Raw genomic sequence first — 12,507 nt, 5'->3', positions numbered from 1 at the left:
ACGTGTATACCCCTTTTCAAAGATGCGACGAACGTAGAATGAATTGTGATATGACGTAATGTTAGAAAAGAACCAATCACGAAATAGCAATCGTGTTTTAATGAGTTAAACATGTCTTATGAAGGATAACTTGTTATTTATAAATGTATCCGATTTAAAATTCTAACATTTATCGTTAATGTCATAATAAACCATCTCAAATAGTTGAAACAAGCATCTTGAGGAAGATTTTACTTATATTAAGCTATTTTTGTGGTACAATATACTGTAACTTGTTACGTGACAATACATGAAGGCTGCATTAAAGTACTGAGTGACTGCTCTTAGCAAGCATCATGTGTAGCATCGTGTTCTCCTTCTGTTCTCCTGTGTAGTATCCGATCATGTGTAGTATCGCTTCTCGGCCTTTTGGCTAAGATCATGTGTAGTATCTGTTCCAATAGGGAATGATGATACACACCTGACGATGATCACACAGTCACAGTCCCGATGCAAGGGGACTGGGGCTGAGAGCGGATCAGTCGTTTGGTAGTTTGGTTTTCGTGCCCAGGTTCTTTCCTGGGTGACTTTTTCTTAAAAAGTATCTCCTTCTGTTCTCCTTCGTGATACACAACTGACGATGATCACAGTCTTAACACGAGGGGACTGGGGTTGAGAACGGATCAGTCGGTTCTTTGTTTGGTGCCCCAGGTTCTTTTCCTTGTGAGTTTTAAGTATGTTCCCCTTCCAGTTGGAATCACTGAAGACAAATTTTAGCAACGATTTTACCATCAGAAATTGGTGCTATACCAGTGCTTTTAGTTCATGTGGTCTATATCTTAATGCGGCCAAACGGCGAGAGCACGTATCACCAAAGACATAGTTACAGAGTAGTATCGACTCATGTTTAAGGTGGCATACTATTAGAGTCTATATCCATCCGCCCGATTGTTCTCCTTTAGGAAAAGTGCCAAAAAAGCAGCAGGAGAACATCTTTTTTGACATGTTATCAATCATGATCTAGTTTTTAGTGGCTTGCATGTTGAAGAGTAAGAATGGAAGTACATGTGGTGAAAAATGGGTCAATTGGGGTTATTTTAGACCCCTTTAGGCCTCCCAGGAGCAGCGTACGAAAATTGTTTACTACTGAGTGAAGAGGTTTGTTTACTAGTGACGAAAACTTCCGGCTCGGATAGCAAAAAATCTACATTGTCATGATACGGAAAATTGATGGTACCATGAAAGGCCAACTTGTCAGCTATTCGGTGATGGGTAACGTTTAGCTAGTGATAACTTCTATCTAGACTTATAGAGACCACCTTACTTTTGTGATTTAGTGTGTAAGTCAATGGGGGTTTTAATGGGCGAATGCTACCTTAGAGTATTAGCAACTCCATTTTGGAGTAGTGGCACCTGCTGTTTAGAGTAGTAGCACCTCCTGTTTAGAGTAGTAGCACCTCCTGTTAAGCGTAGTAGCACCTCCTGATAAGAATATTAGCACCCCATGGTTAGGGTAGTAGCACATCCTGTTTAGAGTAGTAACGCCATCTGTAGTCCTTTCGGCGTTCCATAGTTCTGTGCTGTTGTAGGTCCTTTTAAATTCGATGATGACGACATGTCAGAAAAAAGGACTGGGGATTTCCGCTATACTTTAACGAGCTCGCTCAGTTGCCTGTGCGTAGCCGGCCTTCAGAACGTTGTCCAACTCAGTCAGGTTACACGGATTTTACACTACTGTTTGGTAAATGCATCCTGTAGATGTCTGACTGGATTGAGACATTAAAGCTTGAAGTAAAGTATCAAATGAAGCAAACTTGACCTGAACGCCGTTGCAACTTTATTCATGGCGACTGTAAGTATAGCCTATACAAGTATACGCCAAGGCTAGCCTAACCAACAGGAGGTTATTATCTCTAGCGTTAGGGTTTTCATGCAGTCTCATTTTGCAGTATATCTATGCCACTAAGGCTAACAATATTAAGACAGCTAGCACACCATGTTTGTCTATTTTGAGCGCACACGCCAGTGGAGCATTAGGGTTATGCAGCACTGACAACATATTTGATGTTCAAAGTTAGCTGAGGCTAAAGACCCTACGCCTATTATAGGATACTTGTTACAATCATAGAATACCCCAGCACAGCTGTATGTGTCTGTATATTTTCAAACTACAGTGAAGCTTCCTTGCTGTGACCATAATTCAGTGACCATCAAAATAAGACACAGTCACACAAGTGCTATGGTCCCAACGTAGACAAGACTTAAGTCTTGACTACAATGATGCATGTTCACTTCAATGATTACATACATGGTATTGCAAGGTCAGTGTACAAAGTTGCCAATTGTAACTTCTGTGTACCTGTACAAAGCAAGCATATGTGGCTTTAATTGGCCTATGCTGTGAGTGATTGGATGATATTACATCATGGATATGACCAGCCTATAGAATGGCAGAATTGATCCATATCTGGTTGCTGCAAGACTGAGCTAATTGTTGGTCACACGATCTGTCGACTGGGTCAATATGTATGAATATCTTGTCATCAGTTGTATAAGAAGTCTAACATATCTGCTGTAGAAGCATATAATTAAGTGATGTCACGTCAGGAATATTTTTGTGTGGCAAGTTTGAAAGTTCTAAAGTTTGTGTCTTGCAATATAATGTGATTTTCTGTACAAAACTGCTATATGCATCTTTGCCGATGTATATTGTTTTGCCCAATTTGTATATCATTTTGCCATGCAGTACCACTACCAGATAATTATTCCCAGAGTAACAGAAATCCTTGATTGAAGCTTTGATGCTTCAACTATCTAAGGAGTCTTAAGTACTGTATGTGATTGAGTCCCATGATGCTGTAGAAAGGACTCAATTTTATTCCAAAGAGGATTTCCCAAGCGATGTATGTGTTATGTGTGGAATGGTATGCCATGGCAGTGTATTCGGATAACCTGTATATAGATGTGTATATATACATGCACAAAGCAGAAAATGACATTAATTTGCTAAGCAAACATTAATAATTGGGTAAGGGCCTACATCATCATCATGGAACGTGTTACACCATAGCCTAGCCTAGGCTGTTGCATGTGAATTTGGGGGGAAAATCGGGTAAGAATAAGAATACTAACTGTAAGTGTTTGTGCATGATACACTGAACTAATAACTTCAGTGAACCTTGCCAGCCGGGGGATTGAGTGATAGGGTAGGTCATCATATTTCTGTGAAAAGCAGGACACTGCATCCTGGAGGAGGTTTTACTGGGAATATCACAGAAATAAGGACATTAGCGTTCGTGTTATTACTTGTTGCAAAGTCTATATCACCCATATGTCAAACAGCTTTTCCACGCCAAGCTTGTTGGTTTACTGTGGGGCCATCAATCATGTTTGTATGTTGGTAACGATTAGAGACAGCTTCTAAAATGGTCACTTATAGTGATGCATACTACATGTGTGCCTTCTTCATTAGCGTATCGTACAAACAGTCATTGTTGAAAGCCACAAAGACCCATAGGAACTTGGGAGGAGAACTTAGTTTGACGGCTAAGTGATATAGTTTCTTCGCAAAAGTGGGACAATCCTGCTTTTATGAGGACATGAACTTGGTAACCTTGGAGGTTTTGGTTTTGGAACTTGGTGTAGGATGGTGGTTTAAAGTTATGTTATAAGATATTGAGTTGTTTCCATATATCAGTTAATATATCCAGATGCTCTAGATTCCTGATTCAACTTGAGTAGTGGGTGCTTTGGTGTTAGAAGGCCCCTAGTCAGCACTCAGTTTTATTATTGTAGTCTTTAACTGCTATGTGTAATTGCAATACAACTGTATGTATGTATGTATGTATGTTAATACTGACATCTTATCAAAGTACACACTTTAGAAACACACTAGATATGCAATTCTTTTGGATAACTGATGTGCATAATCATAGAACAAAATAATGTATTTTATTGGAAATTTTACATGTGGTTTTTTATTCCTTGCCGGAGTAGAAAGGACCTTATACGATGGTGATGGCGTGTGTGTATGTATTTGAGGTCAACAGAGGTCATAGTCTGAAAACTTTGTATTTAAACACAATAATGCAAAAAGTACATCTTTGCTGAGCTTCATACTTGGTTTGTAGATCCAGCTTGGTGATTACAAGAACACTATTGAAATTTGGCAGAGGTCAAAGGGTCATATGAGGTCAACAGGTGTCAAAGTCTGAAATCCTTGTAAACATGATAACTCCAAAATTAAAGCTACCATTAATCTGTGAGTTCTTCGAAGCTATGATATTCTTTTGGTAAACATATAGTTTGGTCATCTTAAGTTCAGTTTTGTTAGTGGGCTCATTATAAAAAAAACATTCAGAGCTCTGTTCTTCAAAAATACATGTATATTTCACTGTCATCCAGGACAAAAATTCCGTTTAAAGACTGAAGTGGCGCTCATTAGTTTTGACACTTGGAGCTTGAAGTGATCTTAACTCGTCTAAAAATTAGCCTTATTCCCTGTGATTTTATACTAGATGACTATGGCAGTAAGTTGTGAAAATATGTCACAGTGTATTTAAGTAATGTCTTGTAACTCTAATTCATTAATAACAATAATTAAAGGGGTGGTTGATGGCAGAGCTGAATTGCTACTTCAAAATAGGTAAACCTAAAATGTCCATGTTGGTCATATGTAGAACATGTATGTCAATATTTCACATAAGAAGACTGTTCTTTGTGGTCATTGAAACATTTTGTAATAGCACAAGTGAGTGCTATGAATTAGAGCTGGAAAATCTCTTATCTTCTCTGGTTCTCGCTTTAATTATTAGGCAAATTTGAACTCACATGCTCTACATTAGTCAGATAGGTTATGTGGAATTGTGAGCAAATTATATGGCAAAGAATAAACAAAGCCTTCAGGCTCTCTCATTAATAACTCGCTTATAATTATCATTTCTTGAATTTTGCATCATTAGAACGCCACCATTTTGAAGTTCGGTGTTAGCGGAGAAAGAGCAAGACACCACAACAATCCGTTGCGGCAAGCTGAAAAACCAAACCAAGCAAACAGTGAACAAGCAACAGAGGTATAAATTGACTGAATGAAGCTTTTTGAGTTAATTTCGTGTAGTTTTTACTGTTGTTGAATCGAATATAAAAAAAAATCTCTTCTAGGAAAAAAATGTGCTTTAAAGGCATTGAAGACTCGCCCCAAGCCGTGTGCCGCCATCTGAAAAAGTTAACTTTCTGTTGCTTGCGAGTGAAGTTTTCTTCTTGTCGCTACAAAATGCAGACAGTAATGAAATGGATACCTTGTTATCTTTTATCTGGAACTGAGATGTACACTGTGTTGTGGGTATTGACTGTAGCTGTATGTATTGACTGTACACTAGTGTCTAATTACTGACGGTAGCAAGCTGTGTGTGTATTTTCTGGGATCGATGGTGGTGTCTAACACTTCTGTTACACCTCGTTTGAAACTAGTTCAGATTACCGGCATGAGACGTTTCTTTGTGCGCGAGTCTTCACACCCTTTAACTGAAATTTCCTTTGATGATAAATTATACTTTGCTACTCAGATTGACGGTGAAATAGAAGATGAAAATCAAGGCAACGAGCCTGAGGTGCAAGCTGAAAAGACAGACGAAGGGAGTATCGGTCAACAAACAACAGAGGTAATTAGCGTAAAGTATCTGTTTTCAGAGTGGATGTAAACACGAATAATTCTTATATAAAAAACTATCAAATAGATGTAATGTTGAGAGTAAAATTGAAGTATTAATTATGTGTCTAGTAAAGGATGACATTAGGCACAAGATTAATTCTGATATGCTGAAGAAAAGGGAGGGGGGAGGGAGATTGGTTATATGATAAACTATAAAGCCTATAAATGGCAGTCTCTAGCAGGGGTAGCAGTCACCATTTTTGTACTGGTTAGGGCTTTATGTTACGTCTTCCAGTAAGGGGAGCCCTCTCTCCTTTTGGTAAAATGGTGGGATGGGAAATACAGGTGCTATGCAACTTCTGAAACTATATTGAAGAATTTCCAACTGTTTAGTTTGTACCACACAAAGATGTCATATATTTATGTAATGGTCTTTATTTTTATATTTTTATGTTCTATGCTCTCTCTCAGAGGGGGAGGGGTGAGTATTGATTTTGTTCGGAAATATAAGTGGTTGCTGCCCCCCCCCCCCTGGCCTCAAACCCCAATTATGGTCTGCCAAGCTGTAGTCAAGGAAATTAAAATTTTAGGTGTCAAATGGGGCATTTGCCAAAGGAAAACTTTGCCATTCAGAGCCTATCGGGAGATAAAGAGAGTGAATGAATATATCGCATTTGAATTATCGCATGACATTTGGAAGAATTAAGTCATTGTATGTATACATCAGTCTGTTCAGTTTTTCATCGATTCATAATGCCATTCTCATATCTTTGCAATTAGTAATCACATTTCATTTTTAAATTTTTTTTTTTTTATGCAGAAGATGGATATTAAAGGAATGCAAACATGAAAGCTATTCTTAAATCATTCAGGTTCTATTTACTCCAGTGTATACAACACAGTTTGTTATCAACAACATAACATTTTCGTTTTTGTTTTGTTTTTTATTGTTCTTCAATTATTCAGTCTTCTGACAAGCCTGGACCATCTGGATCTATAGAGGAACACACCCCATGCCAGCATGCTAAGAGCTCTCCAAACCATCCCAAGAAGAATCTCAAAAAGGATAAAATCACTTCCGGTTTTGTGACTACTTTGGCAACCAGTGCTCGCTTGGATCAATGCAAAAGAGAATAGAAAAACCGTCATGTTGCAGCTCTCTGAGAGAGTTGGAACCTTTAGTCTTGACTACGTATTGTCACGGGCTGCCAGATACTGTCGGCCCACTAATTGTTTTCATTAGCATACCGAACCACCTCACCCCACCTCGCCCCACCCCGCCCCAACCCACCCCACCATCTCACCTCCCCATACTCTTGCCGTTCTCAATGTGAACCATAATTATTTCTTGGTATACAGCTGTTAAGTATTTTGTATATATTGTTTTGAATGATTTTAAAAGTTATGCATGAAATAGGGAACAAGAAAGCTGAAACGTTTTATTATGAAGACAGCAGAGTCAGTTGGATCAGACTTAGAACAAGCATAAATAACTGCGAAAAGTTTTAATCTCACGTCTTGCCAGTTTCCTGTTTAACGGTGGATTTTTAAGTCGAGTAGCAACGTTGCTTCACTCTGCACTTGTATATATGCATATTATGCAATGTACAGTCATGAAGGGATCCCAATCCAGCAATATAATAAGATGTTTATCTAGAAGAAGAAAAAATCAAATCTTTCATACAAAGGAATTTTTTTTTGGTAACCCAAAAATTGAATGTAAGGTAATTGTGTGTTTTCCTTATGAAACCTATGAAGTTCCACGAAGAGAACAAAGTCTGTGTAGAGTGTATATAAGGCTATAATTGAAGGAACAATTTCTGTGAATTGAACAGACTACTGTTAGCGAAGGATTCCAGCAAACAATGGGAATGCACACAATTGATGGTAGGCGACTCTGGTTTGTCAGAAAGATAGGCAATTTCTTTTTTCGCAATAACCTGTCTCTTTCAACAAAAGCAATCATTAACTTCTGTTATTAGCGATTATGAGTCTATAACTAGTACTCCTTTGAACGGATGGTGTCTAATTTGGACTCTTTCCAGTTTTTATAAATTCAAAGTACTTATCTTTCCTTCGAAGGTGGAGTAGGTTACCACCAGATTGTAGGCAAAATCGACTCAAAATGCTGTTTCAATTCCAACCACAGGATTTAGGGACAATATTCACTTAAAATAGCCACAAATCACCCACAATGTCATACCAATCAGGGACAGTCAAATATTTACTGAAAAATTATATTTTTATATCTCTTAAACTTCAAGTTTTGAAGAATGCTTATACTTAACCTATTTCTCGAAGATTGCCAAAGTAGTTCAGCATATTAGATCTCAGGTCACAGATAATTATGGGCTTAAAGAAAGTTAGAAATTTGGTTCAGTTTTAAAAAATGAAATATTTTACCTTTTTTTTTTAAGTATAAAGTGTGGACCCTCTTACTAATAAGGCCAGCTATAAAGGACTTTTACTGATTTGAGTGCAACTGTATATCGCATGGCATTAAAGCCAACTGTTTTTATGATGCAATGAGTGTTTTTTAACAACTTAAGTTTTTTGTATATAGGCATGCTGTATAGGCATGCTGGCATGTCATTATTATTATTTCATGATGAAGTTTTTTCATAGGTTTGTTTATTTAACCATACAGCACTGATGCCATGTATATGGACTTCCTCCTTTGCATTCGAATCGATGGAAAGATATTTAACTTTTCAAAGTTATCTTTTGCAACATATATCTTTTAATATTATTTCTCCTTTAACAAATTAGCCAAAAGATTACTTTCTGTAGATAATGAGCCTGTGTTGGCCACATAATATGCATTAGCCACTAACGTGTTTACCTCTGATGCAAGGTGGTTTTGTATAAATCGTGCAAATGGGAGCCAAATAGGAAGGAAGTGGGGGGGGGGGGGGTGGGGGAGGAATATTCACCAATTTCTAAGAAACAGTAGCTCAAAAACAGTATCATTAAGTTAACAGTAAAACAGAACAATTGATGTTTTTAGTTGGTACAGATTATTTGTGTATGTTTGTGTGCGTGTATGAATGTATGTATATGTTTGTTAAGCATGATGTGCGTGTTACATTGACAATCAATTTTGTATATTACCGTTTAAAATTTGTAGTACGTTATAAATACATTGCCTTGAAGCTTTTCTCCTTCCATGGTAGTTTAATGGAAGACTTCAAGACACTTTATTAAATGAAATACAGGGAAAGTCTTCCAGATTATACAGAAAGTCATTCATTTTCAGAAATTCTTGAATAGTTGTTACCCTCTTTAACATTTAGGAAGAAGTCCATTGGCCGGAAATTGAGTCTCTGCTGATGAAAGTGCTACCACACAGAAAATTTAACAGTAGAGTTTAGCATCTCACCAGTGTTGGTTTGTATAATGTTAGGTATAATGTGGCAAATATAAAACTTAAATTTTAATTAAAATCATCTGAGAATTTTATTTAGAAAGATTGTACATATTATGTAATCAAATTGTATTTTAGAAATATGAAATGATGTATCAAATGAAATATTGGACTAGTCTTATATTTTATACCAGTGTAATTTAATTTCTCTCCCGATCAACCATAAAACATGCATCTTCTTGACTGTGCTATTTAAACCGGCAAACAGTGTTGGCTCTCGACATCTCGTGGAGTGGGTGGAACCCACCCATTAAATTTCACAGCAACGATTTTCACATGGGCATGCTATGTGTTGCCACAGATAGCAGTTACAACTTCACTGAACATTGACTGGAAAAGTGCTGTAAAATGCCTGAGATATATATACCCAGGCGCGGCGGAACAGAAAAATTATTGGGGCGGCTAATGTGTGGAGACTATCTAAGCGGAGCGCCACCATCGGTTGGCGCGGAGCGTGGAAGAAAATTTTGGGTTTTTTCAAACACCCAGATGGCCGGAAACGGTACTTCCCGAGTGATTTATGCTGCGAATACCTAGCCCTAAAATATGGGTCTCAAGCCTGTAATTTCTCCGATTGCACGTAAAAGTCTGTAAAAACATTGTAATTTGTATATTCGATGGTGTTTTAAGAGAGTAGCTATTACTCGTAGTGTACTCGTAGTGTAGTAAGGGCAGTGGCGGAGCTAGGGGTATTGGTCGGGGGGGGGGGCAAGAATGATCTGTAGGGGCGCTTTCGACACTATCTAAGCGGAGCGCCACCACAGGTTGGCGCGGAGCGTACAGACAATTTTTGAGTTAAGATACTCCCTAGATTGCAGGAAATGACCCTTTCCGGGCCTTGCTAATTTGCAGATAAACGGAGAATAAATAGGTGTCGTCGCCATTTTGTCGGAAAATTACACCAACAGAATATGACAAATGTCAAGTAGATGAGAGCGCAATAAAATAGTCAATAATCGCGAATAAGTAAAAAGTAGTGAAAAGCTGAAAAGGGCGCCAGCAGTCCATTTGAGTTCGTCGGGGGGGGGGGGGCAGCTGCCCCCTGACTCTATGGACGCTCCCCCACTGAGTAAGGGGATGCCTGGAGAACTGGCTGAAATGAGGCAAGTCATTGACCTAAGACGAAGTTGTGTTGCGCTTACCGGTACTCACACTCACTGCTTCCACTTTTCACGGGGCGTAAAGACGCGGTTGGGGTGACAATGTGGTGTATAGCCAGGGGACGGGCCGATCGGGTCCCCCCAGCATTTACTAAAATTATTACACCTATATAGTATACATGTGCATTTGACAGATCGACAAGTATGCATTGAAAAATGGGCAGATGCACGTTTCGGAGCCTTGGTAAATATTGGGGGGGGGGGGCTTATCATGCATTTGCCCCTCAACTTTTTCATTGGGGGGGGGACTGAGCCCCCCCCCAAGCCCCCCCGGTTCCGCCGCCACTGTATATACCTTGTTGTCATCCCTTTGAATCATAATGTCAGATGTGGCAACCTGAGAATAGAAGCATGAATTTCATACCCCCACCCCACCCCCTCTCTTCACACCCAAGGAGAAATGGGGAAAAAGCAACTAAAGGTCTTCAATCATCACGAAAATTCCCAAAAACTTCTGCTTCTCGAAACCAAATACAGTCTCATTTATTAGAAGTTACATGAATGACATTGGAATATTAGACTATACGCTACAATGGCACTCGGCATATGACAGATTTCTGTTTCAGTGATTTTTTTAGGGGTGGGGGGGGCGGGGTCCTCAAGCGGCGAGGTCGACATCAAACTATTGAAATGTTAAGATCTTTCTCTGCAATTCATTATGATTCTGTAAAGTGTTGAAACGGTTTCAATGATATGACAGACCCCCTGTATGATATGATATGTGTCTTAATGTAATAGGGGAAGAGCGCCATCGTACCACTTACCGAACAAACTATAAGAGGGACCGAATAAAAATTACTGTTTATTTGATTTAAAGGTCTGCTGTATTAGACCCCAACTATACACGCTATCATGAAAAATGTTCTTGTGATTATGTAATGGACCTGCCTAATTGGTCGTGAATTGACCTCTTTTTACCAATTAGTCTGCAACGCCTGCCACATATTATTTTGTATTATTGTATGAGGGTGTCTGTGAACGCTGTGATTAACTACACTGTAGACATGAACATTTTTCTACAGTGTTTACACAAAGAGCCTAATGGTGTTAAGAAGCTATGCAGGCTAATTGTTGAGCCTGAGGTCGATTTACGACCGTGGCAGGTCGATTACGTAATCTCAAAAATTTCCTAGCTATAGCATGCTATACTTGGAGCCAATACAGCAGATCTTTAAAGTTAACTCGCCCTCTTCGTGTTATTATTAAGCAAGATAACTCTTTTCAGATTTAACACATAACATTACAATGGTGACATTTTAATCAGATTTTTTATTAATCATCTTGTAAAATACTGTTGAATTGATGAAATAATTCAAGTGAGCAATTTGTCATTTTTTTGCTGCAAATTTTTATGACATTTGATAAATAATCATTAAGAAGCAAGATATTGAAAAAAAAGTTGCTTCTATATACGATTACTATCTTTACGCAATCTTCTTTGACGACACCTTAACGTTGTCATAGCAACGGACTGTTTTTCTTTCTTCATATCGATGTGATAAAATTAATTTATTCGCTTTAACTTTCGCAAACACTCGTGCAGTTTATATTCGATATAGTATGCATATACCTGCTGATAACTTAAATGCACATATTTATTTTAATTCAATACTACGCATAATGATTCGATTTAGGTCCAAAAGATCGGTCCAAAAGAAATATTACCATTTGAAAAATTAAAGTTGGATTACATTCTAAGCATCTTCGTGCAATTTGTATTCATTTTGCGGCAGCAGGGAACTTGTAGCAAATACAACGTCACAGAAGCACACTAAATTTGTTTTTAATGATTTCTTAAAACTAATTAATTTTTAAAGTTTATTCACATTTTATATTTTAATATTGCGGTGTGTTTCGGTATGAATAGCCTATACTACAGACATTGGTATGTTGTTCATTTTACATCCGCTTCGGCGAAGTTGTTTCCCAATCAAATCTCAGGTTATAAGAATAAAGTGAAGACCTTTCTTACTAACTGCACTACAAGCTCAGTGAAAATGAAACCGTTCTATCCAAATTTCATATCAATATTCCTTACTTTAATTTAATTTAATAGAATAATCTGTCGTTAAACATTTTTAGCTGACTAACATTCGCCATATTTTTGAACGAGTCGGTAGATTCTACAAACTTCGATCAAAATTTGTAAGCCCCGCCCAGTAGATCAAATATCTCTGTTTTTTTTTACGATCTTTAGGCCTCAAGAACTACTTTCACTTTTGTGGCTAGCCTGTCTTAGGTCCCTTCTCTTGAATGGTATCTTTCTCTCTGTAGCTTGCAACATTATGTCATTT

General features: G+C 38.0%; 1 protein-coding gene and 1 pseudogene across 1 annotated transcript; both read left to right on the top strand.

The window, feature by feature from the left end:
* The first annotated feature begins 392 nt into the window (after positions 1 to 392).
* On the top strand, positions 393 to 465 carry LOC139960723 (U2 spliceosomal RNA; annotated as a pseudogene).
* Positions 466 to 1,577: 1,112 nt separating this feature from the next.
* Positions 1,578 to 9,158, top strand: LOC139960200 (uncharacterized). The gene is made up of 4 exons (XM_071958387.1): positions 1,578 to 1,831; positions 4,941 to 5,051; positions 5,544 to 5,639; positions 6,596 to 9,158. Exons 1-4 carry the CDS (start codon positions 1,823 to 1,825, stop codon positions 6,764 to 6,766), a joined length of 387 nt encoding a protein of 128 aa, XP_071814488.1. The 5' UTR covers positions 1,578 to 1,822; the 3' UTR covers positions 6,767 to 9,158.
* The last annotated feature ends 3,349 nt before the right edge of the window (positions 9,159 to 12,507 follow it).

The sequence above is a fragment of the Apostichopus japonicus genome, chromosome 19, assembly GCF_037975245.1.
Source record: "Apostichopus japonicus isolate 1M-3 chromosome 19, ASM3797524v1, whole genome shotgun sequence".
Lineage (NCBI taxonomy): Eukaryota > Metazoa > Echinodermata > Holothuroidea > Aspidochirotida > Stichopodidae > Apostichopus > Apostichopus japonicus.
This window is presented reverse-complemented; position numbering and strand designations above follow the sequence as displayed.